The following is a 25611-nucleotide window of genomic DNA, read 5'->3' as shown; positions in this document are numbered from 1 at the left end:
TTGGGGCCTGTATTGCAAACGCTCGATGACCTTTAGTCACCAATCGAGCTCTAGAATAACATTCAGCAGTCACTGGCAATGTAATCCTGGGGTCACAGGCTCCCTCTCACCATGCTCAGAAATATTTAGAAAGAAAATCACACAAGCAATAAATAAATAAATATGGAACCTAAAAACAAAAATAAAAAATACAATAACAAAAATAGGACTAAAATACATACCTAAAATCTAAATAAAAAAAAAGAAATACAATATATTACTGAAATAAATGATTGATTGAGAAGGTAAGTAATTCAGACTAGTGGTATTACAAGTATTATAAGCGAGGTATCACAGGACTTTATCCAAACAAATCCGTATATGACATCACTGATCAAAGATTTTAATGTTAATTGTAAGTTGGAATATTTAAATTTTAAATGTTTGTGTTGATATTTACGGGAAGCGGGAGATTTGTAGTTCCCATGTTTTACCACACGATGTCACTGCAGACAAATGAAACACTTTTTTAGAAGGAAGTTGAAAACAACAAGAAACGCTGGTGGGTTTTTTGTGCAGTTTATTTCACAGAAAACAGACGAGCTTTTTTTGTTGTTAGTGGAGATATGATTGTGTTACGTGAACATGGACTCCGTGCAGTTTCCTCAGGATCCTCCGAAGGGAAGGTAAAGTGAGAGGATCACAGAGAGAGAGAGCGAGAGAGAGAGAGACGCCCCCCACTTCTCCACATCTCAGTCTCGGATGCACCGAGGGAAAAAAGTTGTGTACGATCATGTGAGGAGGGAAAATGATTTAGATGTGTTGGAGTGTGGGGTTCAGAGTCAGGAGGAGCACACAGAAAAGACACACACCGCACCACACTGCAATGTGCTGCGTAAAGGCGCAGAGACAGAGGACTTGAACGGAAATATGGATCATTCATCCAAACACAACGTGTGCGCAAACGGCTCCACAACACAACTCGCCCTGCCCGTGTGAACACTGATGGAAGTGGACAACTGCATCGACCACCGACTGCATTCATGGTAAGAGACGGACCATTCGATATCTAGTGAGAAGGAGAAGAACAATCTGTCGATGTGGAGACTAGAGAAGATGATCTCGTGAGGGATTCGCCCACATTTCAGTGTCGGTGTTCGCATCGGCTCAGAAGAACCTGCACAACATTCAGTATGTGAGCTGCTGCTGCTGCTGCTGGAAATGACCTGTGCCTTTTGTGTTTGTGTGTGTTTTTAGTCCGAGGGATTTTGAGAAACCTATGAGTTTCGTCATGGATGATCACGGATCCCTGCCCCATCCACGGAGCTCAGCTCTGAGGTATGTTCAGTAGATCTGTCATAGTGATCAGCAGCTGCTGCCTTCTCTGTTTGTTTTATCACAGGGGAAATCAAGAAGAACTAATGGGAGCTTGTGAGTCCAGGACCCTTTTATACTGTCAGAGGCCTAAATAGGTTGTTTTATTTTGTATCCATCCTTTATTTTAACAGGAAGGTTGTGTCACTCGTCAATGTGGGCAGCAATGAAGTAAACTAGAACCTTATCTTGGCCAAACAGTTCCCTAAGAGACCACATCTAAATTCACCACGTCCAGTGTTTTTATTTAGAGCTTCATTAAATTGCACACAGTCACACAAAAAGGATCCAACCTTTAATGGGTTCCTCCTTGGGTCGTACTCCACCCCTCAACAAAATGTCATCGGTTTGGTAGTTTTTACATGATTGTGCTCACAAACAAACAAACAAACAAACAAACAAATGCAGACGAAAACACAACTTCTTGATCGAGTTTGAAATATGAATAAAAGAAGGAACAAAATAAACACACAGCAATCAGTGTCTATAAAATGACTTATGGAAAATATAAAGCACATGTTCTATGAAATCTTAAAAAAAACTTGACTTTAAAAGATTTTAAAATGAGCCAAGAGAGGGTAATGATTCAATAGGTTTAGCATCTCTTGCAGCTCATTCCTAACATGTGGAGGCTGAAAGCAAAGGGCACATTTACCCCTCTCTGAATAACTGAGTCAAATATAAAAAAAAAAATTTTAAGTATAAAGTATAAAGGAAGGTCAAGAAATTGTCCGTTTTTATTTTCAATGTACACATCACACCAAAATCCAGTACATCTCTCCGCGAGCGTTGACCCGGCTGTTTAAGACACGAGCATAATGCCACCTTTGTAAATATGAATCCATCTGCACACACGCACACAATTTCAACACATTCCTTTGACCCAGTCCGAACGCAGCAAAGTCACAGTTGTTGCAGACGTTTCAACCTCTGAACTCTGCTCATTTCCTGCTCTGAGTTTTGTTTTTTTTTAACTGAGAAATTGCCTTGACCATATGCAGAGGTCATGGGAAGTTTTCTGCCGGCAAACCATTCGACCTCCTCTGTCTCTGTGATGAGCAGGACCGTCTTTTCTGTTTCTCTGAGGAAGTCTTGCGTCTGCTGGACCTGAAACCGATATTCTATGAAGCACTCATTTGTCATGCCCAATAATCAGAGAGTTCACGGAGAAAATGCCAAAAAAAGTGCTGTGAATATATGACACAATGGAATTTCCCATCAGTTTTGGTTCACGGGTTTAGAGATGATGTCAGCTGCTTTTATTCCAGTGGTTGGAATCATTTAAAAAAAAAAAAGGGGGAGTTAGTTTCCAGACTTCTTTTTTCTTTAATCTGCAGTCACTACTTTGGCCTTCAGGAGAGATCTACCGGGTTTTTGAGATTTTAATTAGAGGTGAGAATTCGAACCTATGATGGTTTCCAATCTAGGATTCCATGAGAGGGAAGTTTCCACGCCTGCCCTGCATAATTCAATTTTCCTTTTGTGGAAAAAAAAACTAGCATCCAGGAACATCGTACACAAAAACACACACACACACCCTCTTGGTGTTGCTCGCAGTCATATTTCATAAGTATTTTGTAATCTGGGAGCGTGGCCACACTCCCTGGCAGCGGCGAGCAGCAGACTACCTAAATCACTCTGTGGTCTGACTGTTTTAAGTAAACCACACTCTTCCATAAGCTGCTAGGGTGTGGGCGAAGGGACACATGTTCCGAGTCTTATTTGTGGCTTATTATATTTGGAGCCAATATATGTTATATGTGCAGCTGCAGCCGCTCACTTTTTCAAATGCAGTCATATAGGAAGCTTTCCCCTGTGACCTCATATTTCCTATTTTCTGGCTCGGTTACAAATACATTTCAAGATTTTATTTGTACAAAATCAGAACCTTAATTGGAACAGTATTTACCTGAGGTAAGGAGGTTGTGTTTTAGTTTAGCCCCATGATGCCAACACAAAACTTGGTGGAAGGATGCAGTACGGGTCAGAATTTTTTTCTGATTTGAATGAATAAATAATAAATTAAATGGTTTTGTTTGCCACAGAACTGATATTTAAAGGGGTAGCTGGGATTCAGATGGATGCACCCTGAATGCCACTCTCAGACTCCCAGATCAGACTCTATCAGAAGACGAGGGGGGGAAAGAGAGAGAGCTGCATTGCATGACACTTGTGTGTACGTGCACAACTGTGTATGAAACTATGAGGTCTGACTGTCTTCGAGGATGCTAACAACTTTAGGGACGATAGCGCTGCGCAAAGCTAAGAATGTTGGGCCTTGGTGAAGGTATGAACTCTACTGAGTGGCATTCTAGTTTCTATTTCCGTGTCTCTAAATGTACCAAGACGCACAAGTCTTCCTTCGTTTATATTCTACCAGTGCTCGGCTTGGAGCTCGAAGCCCTGCTGAATTGGACACACCTTAAACCATGATCTCACATGGCTGGCTTTCTTCAGGGCACAATGTGGAATTAGTTAAAGTATCGTGAATCCCCACAGCTGTTTCCCCCGACATGCAGGCAGTCCAAGGGCACAGCTGCTCACATGAGGCCACAGATGAAAATCATGGCGAGATCGACTGGCCAGACTGGAGATATAGCTGAAGAAGATGGGCACGTCGGAGTGGAAACAGAAACGATGAAGATTGATAATAAAAACCCAGGGCTTCGAGTGGACTGAAGCATATTTCAGTACTCCTCCTTGAGATTATGCTCGGAGACAACAAAGCTGTCTTCATCCAGGAGGAGACTTAATGTGGCCCACAGCACGCTGCCCTCTCAGAGCCTACTCACAGCATCTGGGGCCAAAAAGCAAGATGAAAGATGTCATTCAAACACTCCCGCCCACTAAAGATGCCATAAAGCAGAAAAGAAAATCAGCGTTCAGCTCGGCCTGTTGATGAGCTGGTGGATCATTTCTGCTTCACGGGGCTAAAACAGTACAAATGGCCAACAACAAGAGGAGGGGGGGTGAAGAATGGCTGGTCTTTGTTGCCACACTGAAACCAACGCACTGACCGTAAATACCAGTGGATACTCCTCACTGGGCAGTTATGAACATTATGAAACGCAGCGTGTTGGCATTTACAGTCATTACCTTTAAATCTCTTAAGTAGATAATGATAATGATAATGATTGATAATAATAATGAGTGTTTGTATATGAGAGTGTTATGCACGGCGGCATATTTAAACAGATTGGCTGCACAGATTCTGTCTGTACACTGACTGAACAGACTGGAGGACTTGGCCCCTCATTGTTTCTGTTATGCGCTCTTCCAGGGCACGACAGTTGGACGCCTCCCACTCTCGGCCTGTCGAATACGGGCCAACATGAATACGACCTTTGTGCGCGCTCAATGGGAACTTTTATTTATCTCCAATAACATTCGGACATTTTACGTGACAGAGAAACAAATTGCCTTGTTTCGTTTGACCTTCATTATCAGTGTTTGTCTTGTTCCGATGAGATACTGGACGTGTGGAAAAAGGGCCCGGGCCCCCTCACGTCTGGCACTGGTTGAGTAAACTGCGGCTTTGTTTAAACGAGACGTTGACAAGCTGCATAGCAAATTATCCAACTGATGACAAATCATGGAGTCAAGCTTACACCGACCGGGCACAGGATGGGGAAGTGTACACCTTTTTAAATTGTTCTCCTGGTGGCGCTCTCTCATTCACCCAGAAGCTTGTGCACGTGGGTTCTGTGGCGAATGTAGTGTCGGACAAAACTGTCTCGTACTGAACCGTCGTTATTATGCAAGTGTGACGGTCTCTGTTTTGCTCTGCTGCTTTCTTTATTTACTTCACTCAGTCAGGTTTAGTGGAAACAGTTGAACTTTATTCTCTGTAACATATAATGGACAAACAGCCACAGTCATCCACAGCGTGAGCATCTGCTTCTCAGTATCACGTGATCGTATAGTGTTAGACAATTAGTTCTACTAAACAACATACCTGTCACAAACAGCCACAGTCCTCTACAAAAGAAAAGGTGCATATTACTACACGTTTCATACACTAAATTAACCACTAGCAACTAACTAAAACACTAACAGGACAGAGGGACAACCTACCCACAGCACGAGCATTTGCTTCTGAGATAAAAGCAAAGTGCACCAGACTTAATCCCTCAGGAGCTCCCGCGAAGGGTTTTCAAAATAAAAGACAAGGCAAAATAAAATAAATACATCAAAAACTATGACTGCAGTCTCACATTGAACAGGATTTAACATACAACATATTTACACCGTTACACAAGCATATCGGTGTGTGAAGCAACTTTGCCTTAATGGTCCAGTCTCTTTGTTTCTATTGCAGCTGTATTTCATTATGTACTTTGACTCTGAGATGCTACTTTTGGATTAAGCTGCAGAATCTGGTTGAGTAGAAATACACAAACTTGTAAATTTAGGTCATAAATAGCTCAGTTAGGCCTTTTTCGTCTGAGGGAAAGTTGGGGGAAAGATGCAGAAGCTCCTCCTCTGACCTGGACTTCAAAAGATCAGGACGGACGGATGTTGTTCTTGCATTTGTGAGAAATGGGTGTAACCCCAGTGACAATCAGACAAAATGTAGAGTTTTCTTTTTGTTTTCCACAGCTCAAGGGGTTGTGCAACTCTGAATATTTGGTTTACACCGAACAATGAATGAAGACACTGGATGAGGCCGTTTTGGTGAAGTATCAGGAACCTCAGTTCACACGAACCGATGGAGAGCATGCCTTTTGAAAGATTTCCTCTCATCTCATCTCATTTTCATCCGCTTATCCGGGGTCGGGTCGCGGGGGGAGCAGCTCAAGCAGGGGGCCCCAGACTTCCCTTTCCCGGGCCACATTGACCAACTCTGACGGGGGGATCCCGAGGCGTTCCCAGGCCAGTGTTGAGATATAATCTCTCCACCTAGTCCTGGGTCTTCCCCGAGGTCTCCTCCCCACTGGACGTGCCTGAAACACCTCCCAAGGAAGGCGCCCAGTGGGCATCCTTACCAGATGCCCGAACCACCTCAGCTGACTCCTTTCTAAGTGAAGGAGCAGCGGCTCTAATCCGAGTTCCTCACGGATGGCTGAGCTTCTCACCCTATCCCTAAGGGAGACGCCAGCCACCCTTCTGAGAAAACTCATCTCGGCCGCTTGTACCCGTGATCTCGTCCTTTCGGTCATCACCCAGCCCTCATGACCATAGGTGAGGATAGGAACGAAGATCGACCGGTAGATCGAGAGCTTTGCCTTGCGGCTCAGCTCTCTTTTCGTTACAACGGTGCGGTAAAGCGAACGCAATACCGCCCCCGCTGCTCCGATTCTCCGGCCAATCTCACGCTCCATAGTACCCTCACTCGCGAACAAGACCCCAAGGTACTTGAACTCCTTCACTTGGGCTAAGGACTCATTTCTTACCCGGAGTAAGCAATCCATCGGTTTCCTGCTAAGAGTCATGGCCTCAGATTTAGAGGTGCTGATCCTCATCCCAGCCGCTTCACACTCGGCCACCAGCCGATCCAGTGAGTGCTGAAGGTCACAGGCCGATGATCCAATGAGGACCACGTCATCTGCAAAAAGCAGTGACGAGATCCTCAGACCACCGAACTGCAACCCCTCCCCACCCCGACTACGCCTCGATATCCTGTCCATGTATATCACAAACAGGATTGGTGACAAGGCGCAGCCCTGGCGGAGACCAGCATCCACTGAGAACGAAACTGACTGGCTGCCGAGGACGCGAACACAGCTCTCGCTTTGGGAGTACAGGGATTGGATGGCCCTGAGGATAGACCCCCTTACCCCATACTCCCGCAACACCTCCCACAGATTCTCCCGGGAGACCCGGTCATACGCCTTCTCCAGATCCACAAAACACATGTAGACCGGATGGGCATACTCCCAGGCCCCCTCCAGGATCCTTGCGAGAGTGAAGAGCTGGTCTGTAGTTCCTGCTGCAGACAATACTGCATTGTTTCAGATGAAAGAACGCAGTGTGATAGTTGTAATTGTGAGTGCTTTTTCTCTCTGCAAGTTATTTCACCTTCTTGATACATTTGTTGAATTGAAAAATATGAAATTTGGCATTAACAGGAACCAAAACGTACATTGTGCGCATATCAGGGAACAAACATTGGAAACTGTGCATCTGTGATATCAGCAGATTTTATCGGCCAACCGATGTGTCGCTCGGCTCTAATCTTAGATATCATTACCCAACGGGCTTGAGGTCATAGTGGCCTGCGATCTTACTCTGCCTCTGCTGTAGTATCAGACAGTGCAAGCGTGAGCTCCACAGGGAATAGGTAACGCAGTGAAAATGAGCTGGATCATGAAAATACTGACTGGCACAGAGATTTCTCAGAATGCTACATGTTGGTGTTGAGAACACTCAGGGGGGATTGAGTTGATCCAGGCCTGTGCTGGAAAAAACACTGTGGGAAAAAGTTTTTTGTTTTGCCCTGCAATAATAAACAGTACACAACGGAAGTGGGACGTTCTCATCGGGTCCCTGTGCCCCCCCCCCCCCCCTAATCTCCCCTCACCCCACACAGTTTACACCACGATGCTAATGGCCTTTCCAGACCCTCTTTAAAAAAAAACAGAGTTTGCTCTGAGTGACTTCTCTTCAAATTACCAGCTGTGGCTCTGTGGCCCCAATGTTTTGTCTTCTCTCAGGGACACCCCCCCCCCCCCCCCCCCCCCCCCACACACCCATAACCATCACCACCAGTCCAACTTCTCAACTCCTCCTCCCCGCTCCCACACACCGACATCTCCGCTCGCCACTTAGCCTCCTTATCAGTGGAGGTATTCTGTGCTGGTTGTTTGCAGAGCGGGGCGCACATTCTTAAGTGAAAGTGAAGGGCCGCCGACTTGTTTCACAATGGAAAGTCTAAGCTATTGCTTCCGTATCAGGCGCTGAACAGTCTGCTGGACAAAGCCCATCGATTTTTATCAAGCGCTTCAATCACATTTGCAGGAAAACAATGTTCGTAGTGGAAGTCATAGGGTTCCAGACAATGTGTCGGAAACTTTATTTTTAACTTTTTAATCGGATGCTCTGTGATCATAGGAAAGTCACAACAGGCTCCTAATGAGGCTCAAAGCCAAGGTCACAGCTCGAGATTGTGATAATCTTTTCAAAGCAAAGGAAGCAGAGATAAAACTGTTTACTCACGGAAGTACACACAGTATGTATGTGCAGCTAAAACAACTGAATTGATTAACATTAGACCTGGTGGAAGCACTTGGTATGGGTCTGGGAGGAATCCATTTAAGTTTAGTCATATCCAGGGGCGGAGCTAGGTTTTTTAACATTGTGAGAGAGAGCATTTTCCTCCATCTGGCAGAGAACAATTCACTCGATGAAAAAATAATCAGGCAAGTTTAGGGAACTGATATCTATAATGTGCGTGGAATTAGGACCAGCTTAATTAAATTTAAGACGACTGCTTATTTCATCAGCAACTTGTGTATTTCCCCATTGACGACTGAGTTTTACTTTCTTTTGTTATATTTCAATCTGTTGATTAAATTAAGAATGAAAACATCTGCTTTCTCGTCCAGGATCTGTTAAGTGCCAGGTGCTGACGGCCTCTTTTGACAGCTCTTATTGAAAATAGCATCCGGACGGCTCTCATGAATATCTGTGTTGACATCAGGATATTGTTGTAGTCGCAGCTTTTGTTTCAATTGTCATTTTCCTAATGGAACAGTGTTATATGGAATCATAGCTGATTGTAGATCAGATCAGTTTTAGGCCTTGAAGTGAGGAACAATGATCAAATCGTCACCGAACAAACGTGAGGCCCGTCAGTGTTCAAAAGGAGGAAGGGCCGACTGTCAGGAAGTTGAGTTTCATGCCTGTGTTAGTTTATTGTTGTTATGCTCAACTAACCAGTCATCTAACATGGTTTGGAAGTGAGTCAGTTGTGTTGAGCTAAGGTGTGGTTCAGAAAAGTTGGCCGAGTTTCTCATTGCATGTCTATGTGAAAATTAAATAGAGGAGAATTATCTGATTAAATTAGGGAGTGGGAGGATTCCAAAACTGTGAGAGGACACTAATGGAGTTAAGAGACACCTTTTCAATTCCCCTCCATAATACACAACATGATCACTCAGCCTATCTACACCAGTCGCTAACCACTGAGCTCTCGGGCTGCAGTGTGGCTTCTACTGTTGCTCCTCTGGCCCCACCCACAGGTTCATGTCTGCACAGGGAGGCAAAGCTGCTTACCTTGCTGCTCATGACCTCAGGGGGAGGCAGCTACCGACAGCGCCGGAGCTCTCAGAGACGCAGCGAGGGGGCCGACGGGAATTTGGTTCAGGGGAGACATATTTCTGATGTCACAGCCTGGGTGTGGCATTAAAGGTGGGCCACTATTTTTTGAAATTTTATTGAAAACCTTCACTGCTACTGTTTAGTCTGTCTGAGCTCCCATGGGAGACAACCGCAGCAGCATGGAAATTATTTGAGCGGAGACGGCGTCAGTCAGAGAGGTAAGAGAGCGTGGAATGGAGGGTCGGCAAAGTGAGAGGAAAAGCAGGTCTGTCACACCTGCACTCCACGTACCTGCTGCTCATTGTTATGTCTATAGTATTATCTCAACACAGCAGTGCCGTCAAGGAACTCCTCTGAAAGTGTCAGACAGCACCGTCAACTATAGTTTTTGCACTTTTATTCTTATCATACAGACAGTTTAATAAGACCGTGGCATGTGTTCTGGCTTGAAGAGGAGGGTGTGTTGGACCTGCTGCACTCTGGCATGTTTGAACCTGTACATTTGACTGTACAGCCAGCCAGTGCACCGCTGCCTGTGGAGCCGTGCGCTTTGCTCCCCGGAGCATTGAATTGTTGCTCTCGTTTCTTAGAATGATCTTTGTGTTGTCAGAATGTGTGCCCGGGCAGAAGGACCCTTGTTGGAATCTTGTTGGTTGTTTTGGTACATGAAGCCATTGTGGACAAGAAATCCCTCAGGGCTCCTTCCTGCTGCTCAGCAGCTGCTAACATACCGCAGTAGGCATTCTGCATAATCCTCAGACCCTCAGAGGGAAGTTTCTGCCAGTGCTTTGGTCCGGTTTCTTCTCTGGGCTGCTCCCACTTGATCATTGTTATGTTTGATCAAGGACTTTGCCTGAAGGGAATTTATTGGATCGGGTGGAGGAAAGCAAACAGAAGTGACAGCGATGTTTCTGGTAAAAGTCCTGCCAGCTGGAGTACGGTCCAAACGAATGCAGGGAAATTTCAGTTTTGATTACTTTAAAGAAAGGACAGTATTGTATTTCCACCAGTCTTTAAACCCTCCCCCCTCTCCTGCTGTCATTCTGTCTGTTTCACACATACGCCCTAAAGTATTTCAAGTATTTTTACCCGAGATGTAGCATCTGGATCTTCTGCAGGCCTTTGCTTTTGCCTTCCTTTATCATTTTGAGGCTCATCAGTAAAGATTTAGCTGAACTCTTACCAGGCCTGTTTGAACTTTGGAGACTTGCAGGCTTTTCTCAACTGCTTCAAGCTGTGTAGCACGTTTCTGTCAGGTGTGCGGCACAACACCAGACATCTGTTTGAACTCACGCACATATTCAACTCACAAATCGATTTATGGCTGTTGTTAAATCCATCTCAGGAAGCCACCATAGTTTGCAGTGTTAATTTGGATATTTGAGTCCATTTGTTTGCACCAGTGAAGTTCACATAAACATCGTGCGGTGAAACAGTAAATGGCCGATCGACAGCAGGCCTGTTATTTCCTTGTAGCCTGTGATCAGGCCTGTCAGGAACGGGTCCTGTGCGATTGCATGGGCCTGTTTGTGAGTGTCAGACCTTCCAGGGAAACCCGGTGAATGAGGCATCAGCCCAGTCAAGCTTCAACACGTCTCCTCACATTCAGGCACACATCCTGGGCTTCTGAACAAGGCCTGGAAGCCAAAAACAATCCAGCCTGTGTGTCTGTGTCTGTCGCAGCCTCGAGGTGTCTTGATGAAATCACTGATGACACAGCTGTATACACTTGGCTGACCCTGAACCTGAGGCGGGGCGGTTGTGCATTTCCCCCCGTGTTAATATATTAATTGTTCACAGTTGAATATCACGTGACCGTTTTTATATCCATTTATAGCAAATCATATAAGAACCGGATCAATTCTAAATATATCTACTAACAAGGTCCAGTTTTAGACCATTTGTCACAATGTGTGGAAAAAGAAAAGGTTAAAATCCCATTGCCAAATAAAGAGCCAGATTCATGAAGCTGGGACTTTGTACCCAGTGGAGACCACAGAGTAAATGTCTGTTTTAACTGGTCTCTCTGTTTACTTGCTCTGCAGGGAATTCATGGTCATCGTGCTGGTTTCACATCAACAATTTCTTATCTGTGTGGTATTATTCATCTCACACTCGTAGAGGTCGACTTTTCACTATTCACAAGCCTTAAATGTGTTAAACACTCTTGCTGGTCCCTGGAGGTGGCGGAGTCCCAGTTTCTGTAGCATCCCATAATAGTAAACGATAGTGTTGGATAAAATTAACAACATGCTGACAGTTTATCTGTTTTTTCAATCCCCCAGGGGGCTAAATGTTGGGACCCGGGGGGGGAGTACCACCATGCGCTGCATCTGTGTACTCCACAGATGTTATGTAAATCAGCCTCATCATTTCACCATGTAGCTCCATGTGAAGGGGAAATTTGAGTTATGTGTCAACATCGTTATGTGTGATGGGGACAATGAATATAGACAGCAGATATCATGGGAATACTGACAGGACTTATTTAGTTTTTGGGATGCTCATATAAACCATATAGGATTAAACCAGATTTTCAAATACGTTTTATGGTCATTTTTATATTGTATATAAGATGTAATATGTCAATGTAAAGACTATCAACAGACTCCAGACTGCATTTAATCACCATAATCCAAACAGTTGGAGAACAAAAAGATTTGATCGTTTGTTAGTCTAATCATTGCCACATATTTAAATGAAAATATCTCATCACAGCTCTAAAATGTCATCAAAACTGTCGGAGTCATTTCAGTTGATTGATAATCCCTAGTAAATCCCTTCGTTTCACATACTAGCTGCCAACAGGAGAAGTACAGTCTTTAGATAAACAACATCATATCAAATACATGGCCTAATAAACATCCTAAAAGGTTTAAAACTGATTTATCAATACAGCATCAGTGTGCAGCCTTCTCTTTCTTCACATGAAGTCTCCCCTTCACAATCCAGCAGGTCACTGCAACAGGTTTCTCTGGGTTATTTGGTGGAAATGATGACGGACAGATCAAACACGTGTAGTACGAAGCTGATGCAAAAAAGGAACAAAAACAAAATCTGGCTAATCTGATTGATTCATTTTTTTTAATCAAATTAAAGACACGAGAAGACACGTTTCAGGCATCAGGCAGCATCTCTTACTTCCATGGCATTATACTGATGTTTGGTGAAGTTTTGTCCTTGTTTAGAATGACTGTATCCATAGTTTGGCTGTATATTACATAATTTATGTCTATTAGTATGTCTGTGTGATGTGCTTTTCAAAAAGGATTTTCAAATATTAGCATGTTAAGAATCCTAACTAGTTACTTGCATAGACTCGTATTAGATGAATGTTTTGTCTCCGCTTCCTCCCAATGTCCAGAAACAAAGCCAAAATATCCCGAATAAGAACACTGCCATCGTCATTCTCCGCTGTCAATCTTGACTTTTAGCATGAAATAACTCATTATAAACCCAACGTACATTAGTGTGATAAGAACTAGCTAAAATGGCCGAAACAATCTGTGGATAAATACAAATTTGGTCCATGTCCCATGAATTAACATGGAGGATGCAAGATTCATAAGCCATACCGCAGCCAGGCGGTAGATGACACTTTGGCTTAATTTTTGGGGAGCAGTCAGGTCATCCATCTTTACACCCACCAGTCTATGGTTATTACTGATAACCATATTGTTGAGAGAAGATCGTGCAGACCTCTTTCCTCTGGTCTTTTTACTCAGGATCTAGAAGTGTTAAGTAAAGTTGTTTGTAAAGAAACCAAGGGAAGCAAAGTCTTTGTAGCCTTGCTTAGGTTTTCTGGTACAATCTGATGTAGGGGATAGCTACTTTGGAAGTACTTAGTAATTCTTAAGAACGGACCTATGAATAACTTTGCACGTAAACACATAGACACAACTGGTGCAACCCATTCCTGTCCTGTCCTGAGCAACCAGGTTGTGGATGAACTGTTCCTTTGATTCTATTTTCTGAGACAGATTCCAGCTCGTTTCAGTTCACACAGCAGAATGATGCTGGCTACTTGATGGTGGCTTTCTTTTTCCTGGCTCAAAGATGAACAGCAAACAAGTGTGTTTCTGCCGTGTCCATCTTCTCACTGCTTGTTTGTTCTTTCTGCTGCTGCCTCAGCTCTTCTTGCAATGTCTCACATTACTGAGTATCTTCCTTTCGTACCGAGGATGATACTGGCCGACCTCGGACTCGACTTTATGGATTTCAAGAGCAGTTGTTAAAAGACTACTAGACGATAATGCATTAAAGCAATATTACTTACATGAGACCAAGGTTTGTGTGAACCTGTGAGGCAGTGATAGTTTGTCTATTTGTGACTGTGGCATATTTTCTTTTATACGAGAAGTATAACTCTTGCCAACAAATTCAAGATGGCAAATACAGTATATTGATGATTTCAGAGACAAGTCTTTAAGGTCTTGGCTAACAGTGTGTCACTAACATGTTATGCTAGTGGTTATAGCAATAGGCTCCATAGCAATAACATGCCACAGCCACCTGTGTCTGATGGCTGCATGGCTCACTGAACACTAACTCCACAAAGTGAGAAGAGGTTGTTGTCAACATATCCTTTAACACTTCAGTCCTCCTCGTTGTTATTCTTTTTAACTGCTGCAGAATCACAGGAAATCTGAGACCGTTCAATGGGGAATAGAATAGAATAGGATGGAACTCTTTTGTCTGCCCAGGTGGAAAATTTAGTTCAGCTCAATAAACAAGCAACAACATGAGGACATAGAATCGTAAAACCGAACCACAGTGACAGACACAAACGACTTAAAAACAACAGTGGGCTGTTATTAAATCAGGCACGTGCAAGGGGTCGCAACAGACCATGAAAGGAACCTCACAGACAGCAGACTGTGCCGTCACCGACTCTGGATCAGGTGGAAGGATCCCAACTGGGCCCCAAGTCGTCAGGGACACGCTCCCAGGTCGGATCAGCCTGCGGCAGGCCTGACTCAGAGGAGGGCGTCTTGTGATTAAAAAGCCGAAACACATCCGCTGATGATCCCTTACATCTGCTGGTGGGAGTACTGAAGACATACGAGGGATATTCACCATGTCGTCCTGTTTTCTAGAATTGTACACAGATTGTACACATGTTCTTTTCATGGCTTCTCTCTGGAATGGATGTCACTTTATGGAGTTAAGAATACTTAAGGCACTCGGAATGAAGGACTGGTATTTATATTATTATGCCCTCCCTCTCATGGTGGTATTATTCCCACACAGTCGTAACGTGGTTCCAGTTAACACATTTGAATAGCTAGACTTCGCAAATAGCAACAATTATGACTGAGACTTTTGTGTGCTATGTACGTTGTGACCTCAGAGGCCGTGCTGATATAACACTGCTTTTTATCACATGTATGAAAACAGTGAAACAAACGCTCCATACTGACTCCATGAGAAGCATATCTGCAGAATATGGGACCCTCTGAATGAAACACAATAATGTGTGTTTGTGTGTGTGTGTTTCCAGAAATGCCGCAGTCTCAGTGATTAAGGACAGCCGCCCCCGTAGCAAGACTAATAATCCTTTGCTAGACGTGCCTCATCAGAGCCTGTGACCTTGCATTGCTCGGATTCCTTTGTTTGAATGAGCAGTGGCCCCCACGTGAGACTTCACAGGCTGAACTTCAGGCCACTGCGGGTCCGCAAACACTGACTTGATGTTTCTGAAGCCGGGGGATTCCTCGGCTCACTGCGCGACTCGGTGGCGTTACAGCACGATAGCGTGGCATCTGCTGAGTTGATGTAATCTTGTGTTTACTTAGTTTTTTTTTGTGTGTTTTTTTTATCTCATCATCTGCAGCTTCTCATGCCGAGTGAGTGGCGACACAAAACAAAATGGCTCACAGCTAATCTTCCATCACAGTAATGACGGCCTCCGCTCAAATGAAAACATTGTGTTGCTTGCCGTCAGCAGGTTTTTATTGTTCACCGCTTCTCAGGAGCATTTTGTGAAACGTGTTACTCTGTCCTACTGTCTCACAGCTGATAGAAAATCTTGGCAACAAATGGAGTCAGTGGTACAATCAATAATAATGATAAGCCTATGTTTAGTTTTTTTTTTTTGCATCATATGAGAGTCTGTAACTCTCACATGACTGCTCCTGCTCCCTCTCCCACACTTTATTGACACAGTTTCCATTAATGTCGGGCCCAGACCAACCGTATTAAATGAGAAATTTCTATCTTGCGCCGCATTACTCGTCGCTCTCTCACATGTCCGTCCGTTCGCAGCCATTTCTTCAGGCTCAATGAGTAAATCTGTCCACTGGGTCGTCTTGTGACCTGTTTGTAAAGCGGACTCCGGCCCTTTCATGTAGTAGCTTCACTGCCGTCTGAAACCTGAGGGAGGAAAAAAGGATTCCTTTCATGCTGTCTGGTGCACTTTGGATTTTCAATCAGGTTATTGTCTGAAGGAGCAGAAAGCATTTTTTTTTAAAAACGAACCACACACATGCACACAAGTGGAAAACCATACCCAGTCATCTTGAAACTGTTGAGTGTGCCTGGGCCGTGAAATCCTGAAGCCAATGAGAATAATTTACCCTTTTCTTTTCCTGAATGCAGGGTGTCGACCAAAAGCAAGGCACCGTCCCCACCAGGACTAAAGGATCTGGATTCCCCAGGTTTCTCTCAGTGGTACCCAGGAAACCCTCATTTAACCATGGACCAGAAAGAGAACCTCATCGATAAGGACCTCTCTCTGGTTGTGGTTTTGCCTGGGGGAATAGAAAAGATGACCACAGTCCACGGCAGGTACAGTCGAATCACTCACAAATTTTAAATGCAGATTGTGGCATATATGCATGTATTTTGCTGAATTTGCACATAAAGGATGATTCTTTTTTTGTGAAAATTGGTAGAAACACCATTGTGTATTTGTATAGACTGAACAGGCCGTTCATCTTCTTGGCTTCAAGCTTGCCACATGTGTTGTTGAGGGCTCAAGGATGTGCACTGTGAAGTTTGGTTTTATTCCAAAACAAAATACATTCAATATTAATTCATTTTGAATAAATTGGCCACCAGTGCTCTGTTGTTGGCCACCAGTGCTCTGTTGTAACTGAATCTCTGAGGGTTTTGCCTACTGGCGTTCAGTGGTTCCATATGGACTGAGTCATGCAGGTCACTTTTACAGAGCTGCAACCAGCATCACCACAGGCCAAGCAAACAGGCCATTCCAAACAGGCAGGATTAGGGGGAACGGGAACTGCACTAGTTCACAGTTTAAACATTACGCAATGACGCTGATGTCATCACATAGAGTCACATTGAGTCAGATAGGTGGAGTCCTTGAATGTGTGGTTTAGGCTGATATGCATTCATGGAGCCGAATGGATTTCATTACTTTGTTTGTATTCTCTCATCACTCAGAGTTGGAATCAATTATCTGTTTAGATTTTCTCATTATAGAATGTTACACAGCGTATATAAGTAATTAATTTCAGTACAAGGTCTGCGTGTCCTTCTGCCTTGACTTTCCATCAACAGAGTTTACTCAAGATATGATTATCTGCCTCACAATGCACACTGTTTACAAACACTCTTTCACAGGTATCTTTTGCAGCTCAGCCCTCTTGAGAAACGACTGAGCCCAATCCGATATGAAGGGATTAGGCACTGAATTCTTCGCCCTCTTTTCTCCCTCTAAACCGGCCCGCACAACTGATTCCACACTTTGTTTTGAGGATTAAGTTTAAGGCATCGCATTTTAACTGTATTATCCATTTCAGCAAAGGCTCATGCGTCTACTGTTGCCACTGTAGCTTACTGTAAATTTGCTTTATGTTGTTTTCCACATATTCTGCATGGTTCCTTTAAATTTAAATATCAATGAATATACCAACCTATGAAACCAGTGGACTTTTTTTCAAATTAACCAACAACTACCCTAAAATAACAGGAGGTGATTATTTCGTTCAACATTTAACGAGGCAACTAAAATGTAAAATCATTCGTAATTTTTCTTATATTGTTATAAATATCCCTTTCACCACACTACGCCCCTCTTATGGCCTAGTAAGGCTTATGTTTCCCCCTCTGTGTCTTTCAGCAAACCCCTGATGGATCTGCTGGTGATGCTTTGTGCAACGTATCACCTGAACCCGTCGAGCCACACCTTAGAGCTGGTCACCGCCAACAGGAACAACATCAAGCTCAAGCCCAACGCTCTCATAGGAACTTTGGATGCAGAAAAGATTATACTTAAACCTAAAGGCGAAGATAAAAATAAGAAGACAAGTCCTCAAATGCCCGAGGTACGTTAAACCCTTTGGACACCCTACTGGCACTTAAAGCAACTGCCGCTTTTTGCTGTGTATGCTGAGTGGAACATTTTCTATTCTCCAGGCTACAGTTCGGATGGTGATAAACTACAGGAAGACCCAGAAAACGATACTGCGAGTTAATCCCAGAGTTCCCTTGGTCCAGCTGTTACCAGCGATATGTGAGAAATGTGAATTCGCCCAAGAGTCCACTGTCCTGTTGAGAGATGTCCAATCACTTGCGCCGCTGGACTTGACCAGTTCTCTTAATGACTATGCATTAAGGGAGGTTTATGCAAGAGACACAAAAGGTGAGTGCTAATGTGCTGTTACATTACATACCAATCCCTCGTCAGCTCACTTAAGCCGTTATCAGACATGAACCCTCAGAATTGCCGCCAGACCTTTTCGGAGGTTTTCGGAGGTTGCTCTTTCCCACATGAAAATGCTCCTGGGGATTCTCAGCTTGGATACATTCCGAACAACACTGAAACCCGCTGAACGTTCAGGCAGAAGCAGGAATTCACGTATTGATTCCCGCTGCATGTTAAAATCGTCATCAGCCACCCCCCACTCGCTCAGGGTGAATCCTCAGGATGATCTCCTGCTGCCTTCTCACATCAACTCCTCTGGACTCCATTTTTAACTGCGAGGCCAGGCAGAGACAGTCCTCACAAAGTCCAGAGGATCTCACTCCGACAATTGCGTTTACACATCCAGCTCAAGTGGAGAAAGTGCATGTCTAAAAGCAGCTTTATTGTGGGTTATTGCTGTACTACACACACCACTGGTTCTGTACAAAGTCTCACACCTTGTTTATGCAGGCATACCTGGTTCTCCTGTGTGTCCAGCCTCACCAGCTCATACAGGTAGTTCTGTTTGCAAACTCTATGACTGATATCAGGAGACTTGTCGTATTTAATTGTCAGAACTAATGATATCTTATCATTGTTTTTCCCCTTAGGAATGGTCATGCCCGGCAAAGCTAAGAATCAGAAGGAGAAAGAAAACAAAGGCCTCTTCAGCAAGTTTAGAAAAAGCAAGAAGAACTCTGACCAGGTACTTTTCGGTGCATTGATTATGCAAAGATACTGATGTTTTAGAAAGTACCCTTCAGAGGGAGGTTTCTTTACTTTGGTTTGCCATTGGTTCGCGTGCACTTTGGTGTTTGTCCTCTTATCTTTGCTCTGATTGGATGTTTGCTCTTTCAAAGGCCACGACGGCCAGTGCCCCGGCTTCTCCGGTGCTCGTGAGCAAGCCCCGACCTCTCAGCATGGCCTTACCCAGCACCAACTCGTCTCCGCTCAGCTCGCCACTGAGCCCCACCGACGGGCCCAAGAAGAGACGTGCACCCCTGCCTCCGGTCTTTTCGTTTCAGAGCGGCGCCTCGGACCTCAGCGCCCGCCGGAGGATCAACTCTGAACCCAACACCCAAGTGGACGGTGACCAGGTGCGTGGACCGAAAATTTAACTCTGAAAACTCACAAGCCATAACTTGCAAAAAATACTGTAAATGGTAGAATCACAGTCAGAGGATTCCTGTTTGGCTGCAGTGATTATGTGTCTGAAGTGAATGCTGTCATTCAGGCGGCTGGTTTAAGTCGGGGGTCATCGGCGGAGTCTTCCCTGAAGAGGACCAAACGCAAGGCCCCCCCGCCCCCCAGATCCCCGGGTGCTGTGGTCCCAGAGACGGTTCCTCTGGAGGAAAATGGGCAAGGTTTGTCTTTGTTTACATTTCTGTATGTTTATAAGCGTTTCCTGTGGGTTTCTATGATCACTCACTCCGTTGGTTCATCTTTTCAAACACGTCACTGCTGAGTGGAATATGAAATAGATTGTCTGATATTTGTGTCATGTGCACTGTAACCTCCATGACTGTCCTGGTCAGAGTTTGCAGCCCACAGCTTTTTCATGTGATTAGAGTCTTGTGCCTCCTAGTGGTTGTTGTAGAGTAGTGCTTCATTTAGCCCCCATGACATAGGAAACATGGTCATGGGAACTTTACGGTGATGGATCTAAATAGGCTTTTTGTTTAGCGCTATAGGATCTGCTTCCACAAATAAGACTGTATAGAGTACATGCTGACAGGGCTGCAGCAGCTCTGTCAGCATGTTCTCTATACTGCCCTTATTCAGTCTTTAAGTGTTTCAGCGCTTGAACTTTGCCTCTTTTCTTAGTCTCTGAAACTGTTTTCGTCTATACATGTTGACTTATTTGAGAAATTATTTAATATATGTACTCACTTTATCTCATCAAAAGTCAAGTCTGTCTTATTCAGATATCAGTGAAATTTCCCCAAATCCCAAACCACCATAATAAAACAAAGAGGACTGTTCCTGAGAAGTTTGATTTTACTACTTTTACTCTCGGGTCTGAATTCTTTGGAACTTTTCCTCTGATGTTTATAATTAACTTGCTTTGACATACTTTCCTGTGATTGTATAGACACATCTGACCCTCGCTGTATTGTTCTGAGAGGGAAACACCACCCATCCTGCAAACCGAGAATTTTAAAGCAAAAACAATGAATATTAAGAAAACATTTAAACCGAGGTTTGAGAAAAAACAATCTTTTATTCTTTAATGATAAAAATGTAGTTCCTCTTTTCTTCTTCCGTAAAGAACCAGCGTCCTGTAAATATATCCAGGATCGATATCACAATTTTCTTTATCTCTCTTTTGCATGTTTTCTTAATGAGTTTATCCTTGTTGTGTGATCAGAAACTCTCTCAGCTTCAAATCAGCCATCGTCACTATTGCAGCAAATGTAATCATAAGGATTTCACAACTCCGTTCTGCCTGTGTACACCACTATCTCTGTTCTCCCTCTGCGTCCACAGTTCCACAGTGAGAGATCACTTCCTGTGCTGTTTCCCTAGCAGCCCACCGTGGCTCAGTACATGTAGAGTTCAGAGGCTGAGAACACTGAGTTTTGTTTAAGTAGCCTTGAAATTCCTTCTGCTGCTCCCTGCTCCTCTGCGATGCACTTCCCCGAAGTGTTTAGAACCCAACGAGTGAAAAAGAGAAAAAGATTGTAAAGGAGAATGCATTTTTTTCTTATTAGAACCCGTGAATGTGTGTGAGACTGTATGGCTGCTTTCAGACTCTGGATATTCTCTCTATGTGAGAACGCAAACGTCTGAGTCAGTTGCTCCAGACATTCTCCAGAGTTTCTCCTGTCAGCTCCCCAGTGAAAATACGATAGGGTTAGGGTTATAGAATATGTCAACCTCGGAAGACGATGGGAATTGGTGAGAAGGGTCAATATGCTGGTGTTGATGTGTTAGATCATATCCTGCCCCCTGCATGTGTTCTACTCAGCCCCCCCCTCACCTGAGAACTCCAGACATGTTTTATTGAACGCATCTGACCTGGACCATCTCCTGCTGAGTTCTTCATATGGCAAAGTCTGAGCCAACTTGTGTTAGACGCTTAGTTTCTCATGCTTAAGATGGGACACTTTATCAAACATTATCAAACAAAACAAATATAATAACTTAAAATAGTTTTAAAACTTTACCAACTGAGCTGAGAATTTGAAAGCCTTTTTCAGATTCATGTGATCTGAGACACTCGACCTATCCACTAATGCTATTTTGGTTAATGTGACCTGTTTTCAACTGGTATCCTTCATGATGATGTTTTACAGGAGGTGCAGCTGCCAACACACTGGAGGAGATTATGGAGCAGGAGGAGACTACTCCCTCAGTAATGTCTGCCGGTGACACCCAGGAAGAGGACGGCAGCCTCAGTGCCTCCGCCGATGTTTCGCTGCAGTCTCCGGCCGCGGACACTGACATACCGGTCCCAGTGCCGATGGAGGGCAGTGAGGAAGATCAGACCTGTGATCTGTCCTCAGATGGCAAGTACGAACTGTAGTACGACATCTCAAGGCTGCGCCACGTTGTTTTTCATTCATTAGCATTGGCAATTCTTTTATTTTTTTATATTGTTTTTTACAGTCAACTGCAGAGCACAGTGGATATTCCTGCAACACTCAGTGATGTGACGACAACGGCCGACAAAGACTCATCTGAGCTGGCAGATACAAGTGAGTTTGCTCTTGGGTTAAAGTGGTATTTACCTTTCCATTATGCAGATGTGAAGATTCCCACAAGTATATTGTGTAAACTGAACCTATATGTTTTATGATCTTATATATTTTATTGTTCTATATTTCCCTACTCATGTTCCATTGTGTTATTGTCATTTTATCTGCGTGGTGTTCTTCTTATTAAAGCCCTTTGTACCATTATTAAGATTAGAATGGCCCTCAGACAAGGCCCGATAGTCCCTGTAAAATCAATTAAGCCTCTACAAAATTGCCCCTCACTCATAGATATCAATCATTGTCATCAATATGCATGAATTATCTCCTTAGAAAACTGTTTCACATTTATTTTTCCTCACAGACGATGGTCCAGGTAGAGTTGAAACTGTAATCCAACAGCCAGTCTGTGAAGAGTCTACGGCTCAAAGTGTTGAGGGGGATGGCCGCACTGAAGCCGTCAGCGTCTCTCCCCCTGTGATGCAGGAGGCAGAAGCACAGGCCTCCATTCAGGCAAACACTGAAACCCTCGGGGAGCAGGCTGACAGGTTGGAGAGCCCGGTGGCCATCAGCACATCACGCCCCGCTGGAGAGGACGCCGAAGTGCAAACAGATTTCACACCGTTCCCTCCACCTCCACCACCACACGCAGAGGAAGTTCCCTCTGCAGCTGACCCGCCCTGCGTCGAATCATCGGGGAAGCATGAAATGGCCACTTTGACGGGGGAGCTGGACCTGCCTGACCTCGAGAGACGCGCCTTATCCGACATCCCGGAGACCTCGCCTCCTCAGGAGTCAGAGCCAAGTGCCCCTGCCGCAACGAAGGCGGCAAATATTTATGCCACGGACTCTGAGCCAAAGCCCAAGCCTTCCAATGAGCTGACAAGGGACTACATCCCCAAGGTGGGGATGACAACGTACACCATCGTGCCTCAGAAATCTCTGGAGAAGCTGAGATATTTTGAAGTTGCTCTGACACTGGAGATGCCCCCCCCACCTCCAGAAGAGGGACTTGATATTGGTTCCCTTCAGCTAGAGGAGAGCACAGCACCAAGGGGCCAGACGGCGACTGCACCCAGGGAAGACTTACTGACTAGCACTGCTACTGCCCAAGACACTGTTAATGGAGATGCACCTGAATCTACTCCTTCCCCTGAAAAGATGTCAGCCCTTGCTAATGGGGCGTCTCAAACGGGTTCACCGACAGAGGTCAAGGAGATGAAAATTCCACCCGCAACTAAACCTAAGCCCGGTTCTTTCCGCTTGACACAGCATAAAAAAACACCTGGGTATTATGTAACTTCAGCAGCAGACAAAAGAATTAGTACCAGTCCTGGCTATGGTCAGAGGGAGGCTCCAGGAGGTGTAGACAGAGCAGTGTCACTTCCCCCTCCTCCCTCACCCCCTGCACAGTGTCAAGAGGACACGACGGGGACCAGCAACGTCCAGCTGAGCCCGAAAGGGGAAGACAAGAATCCAGCCGTCATGCGCATGACAAGGCAAAGCAGTTTGCCATGTAAAGAGCCAAGTTTGGGGATGAGCTTGGAAAAGTTGAGAAGCTTCGCAGCCGCCAGGCCCTATGCTCCTGTAAACCCGTCCCGCTTCGCCCAGGCAGTGACCTCTGCAGTGAAAAGGAGCCAGTCCTTATCCCATGGACCAAAGTCACCTCAGTCGCCACCGATCTCTCCGATTACAAATCGTCCGGCAGCCGTAGAGACAAAAGGATCGTCTCAGCTCAAGGTTAGTTCTGACAGCACATCATACATTTAATTTGAGTAGAAGATCGCACTGCATCTGCTGATCCGAGCACTTCTTTGTGGTGTTACAAAGATGTGGGACACAGTCAGCGGACAATAAATCACTAAACAACAATTCAGCCACTTCACTTATTTTCCGTTACCCGTGCAGAGTATTCCACACAGAATAGCCTAATGAGGAAGGATGGGTATCCTCTCGCTGTCTGAGCTCCAGGGAAGAACCTGCAGTTGTGAGGGCAGACTGCACTGTAATCCACAGATCTTTGTTGTAAAAAAGAAGAGAAAAATAATTGGATATTTTTTTGTATGACTAAATTATGATACTCATAATCTTTTTGATTGAACATTGTATTCATTTTACATTTGTACAAATAAGTATTTCTTTAGGCATTAAAGATCCTTCCAAGATATTTTTCTAAAACTGCCTTGCTTCGTATTGCCATCTGATCAATATTTCTCTTTTTTTTATTTTAATAGTCAGAGTTTATATTTTATGCTGAACTCATAAAATCCTTCATTATTTATGTGCATTATTTATTGACAGGAATAACTCTAGTGCCAAGTTTATCCTGAATACACACATTTTTGTGATCTCAAAAAAATCTCAAATGCAAAGCTTGTGGATATGGTTTTCCAAACATTTTAGATAGTCTGTGCAAATCAGAAAATAGTTCACATTGTCCAAGAGAACATGATATGATGTGAAGTGTCTGTAGACGTGACAGTTCACATTGTGACCCGTAGAAATACTGCACTTACTTTTCTTGGGCCTATATAGTTGTTTTATTAGCTCTAAAAATACCTGCAGTCTTGGTCTCCTTTTTCTGTTTCCTCTTTATATTCTCTGGCACATGTAGTCCTCAGTGACATCTTTTCTCTTTTGCAATGTTGCAGGACGAGGAAAACAAAGACAGTGACAAAGACGCCCTTCTACAGGGAGCAGAGGGTGAACTACCAACTGTTAGTGGGATTATTGAAATGGAAGGAGAGAGCGGTCCATAGCAGTGCCTTGAATCCTCTGAGGATCTATCATCTACTGTGAGCAAAGTCCTGCACATTTCAGTAGGATATAATATGTAAATGGGTGCACAGCACATGGATGAAATATTGTGTTTTCTCTCTTCCAGGAGTAGCTTATCCTGTTGAGTTCTCCCGAACCCTTCACCCCACGACACAGAAGCGGGAACTGTCTTTTCTTTTACCTCTGCAATGGTGTACATAAAACTATGTATTTTGAAAAAATGAATAATTGGTGTATATCGGTTTATTTCTCACTCACCATTAAGTGCTATACCAGGGCTGACTTGCATATTTTCCTGCCTCGCTTTTATTTTGTGTGATGAAGAATATCTTGCATTTGATGCATTTCGGTTTGTGTGGGAACAAGAACGTTAAATGAGAACGATTCTATAAATTATTTGACTGATTTTCAAGAGTTGTAATATTATTGGATTTATTCAGATAATGTGCTATCTAAAAAAAATACTGGATGTATAGGACAGAACAGGTCTGAGCCTAAGGTACTTAAATGCTCCTTAGATTATACAGTAAAATCTATATTTAAGTATTACAGAGTTGTGATTAAACTATGCAGACGGACACTGTTGTGCACAGCCAACCTGTTGTTCTCGTCAAGCACAATTGTTATGAATAAAGTTTTTTTTTAATCATTTCTGTTGTCTTTATTATTGTCATGTCTTTCAGTGGGTCTATGTGTAAACAGATGGAATTGTACCCTGTTAATTACAAGGCACCATTTGTAAAACGTAGAGAATTCTTGAGCTTTGCCAGAAGAAAATTTTTTTAATAATTTTGCAGTACTTTTCTTTTGTGGAAAATTAAAACGCTGTGCATTTAGTGGCCAATTACAGTATTTGCCATAGTGGTCACTTCTCAAGTC

The 25611-nt window shown here is 44.0% G+C and overlaps 1 protein-coding gene across 4 annotated transcripts; it reads left to right on the top strand.

Moving 5' to 3' along the window:
* Nucleotides 1–733: 733 nt before the first annotated feature.
* cobll1b (cordon-bleu WH2 repeat protein-like 1b) lies at nt 734–25381 on the top strand. Of its 4 annotated transcripts, none has more exons than XM_062403127.1 (14): nt 734–1025; nt 1237–1317; nt 16210–16398; nt 17696–17900; nt 17992–18217; nt 18731–18775; nt 18871–18965; nt 19120–19356; nt 19494–19623; nt 21556–21772; nt 21869–21957; nt 22319–23694; nt 24606–24749; nt 24845–25381. In XM_062403127.1, exons 1-13 carry the CDS (start codon nt 985–987, stop codon nt 24711–24713), a joined length of 3039 nt encoding a protein of 1012 aa, XP_062259111.1. In that variant the 5' UTR covers nt 734–984; the 3' UTR covers nt 24714–24749; nt 24845–25381. The 4 variants fall into 4 exon arrangements, with proteins under 4 accessions (XP_062259111.1, XP_062259110.1, XP_062259112.1 ...); XM_062403126.1 differs by having other exon boundaries at nt 735–1025; nt 24839–25381; XM_062403128.1 differs by lacking the exons at nt 734–1025; nt 1237–1317 and adding an exon at nt 9577–9702 and having other exon boundaries at nt 24839–25381.
* Nucleotides 25382–25611: the final 230 nt, after the last annotated feature.

Source organism: Platichthys flesus, chromosome 13 (assembly GCF_949316205.1).
Source record: "Platichthys flesus chromosome 13, fPlaFle2.1, whole genome shotgun sequence".
NCBI lineage: Eukaryota > Metazoa > Chordata > Actinopteri > Pleuronectiformes > Pleuronectidae > Platichthys > Platichthys flesus.
This window is presented reverse-complemented; position numbering and strand designations above follow the sequence as displayed.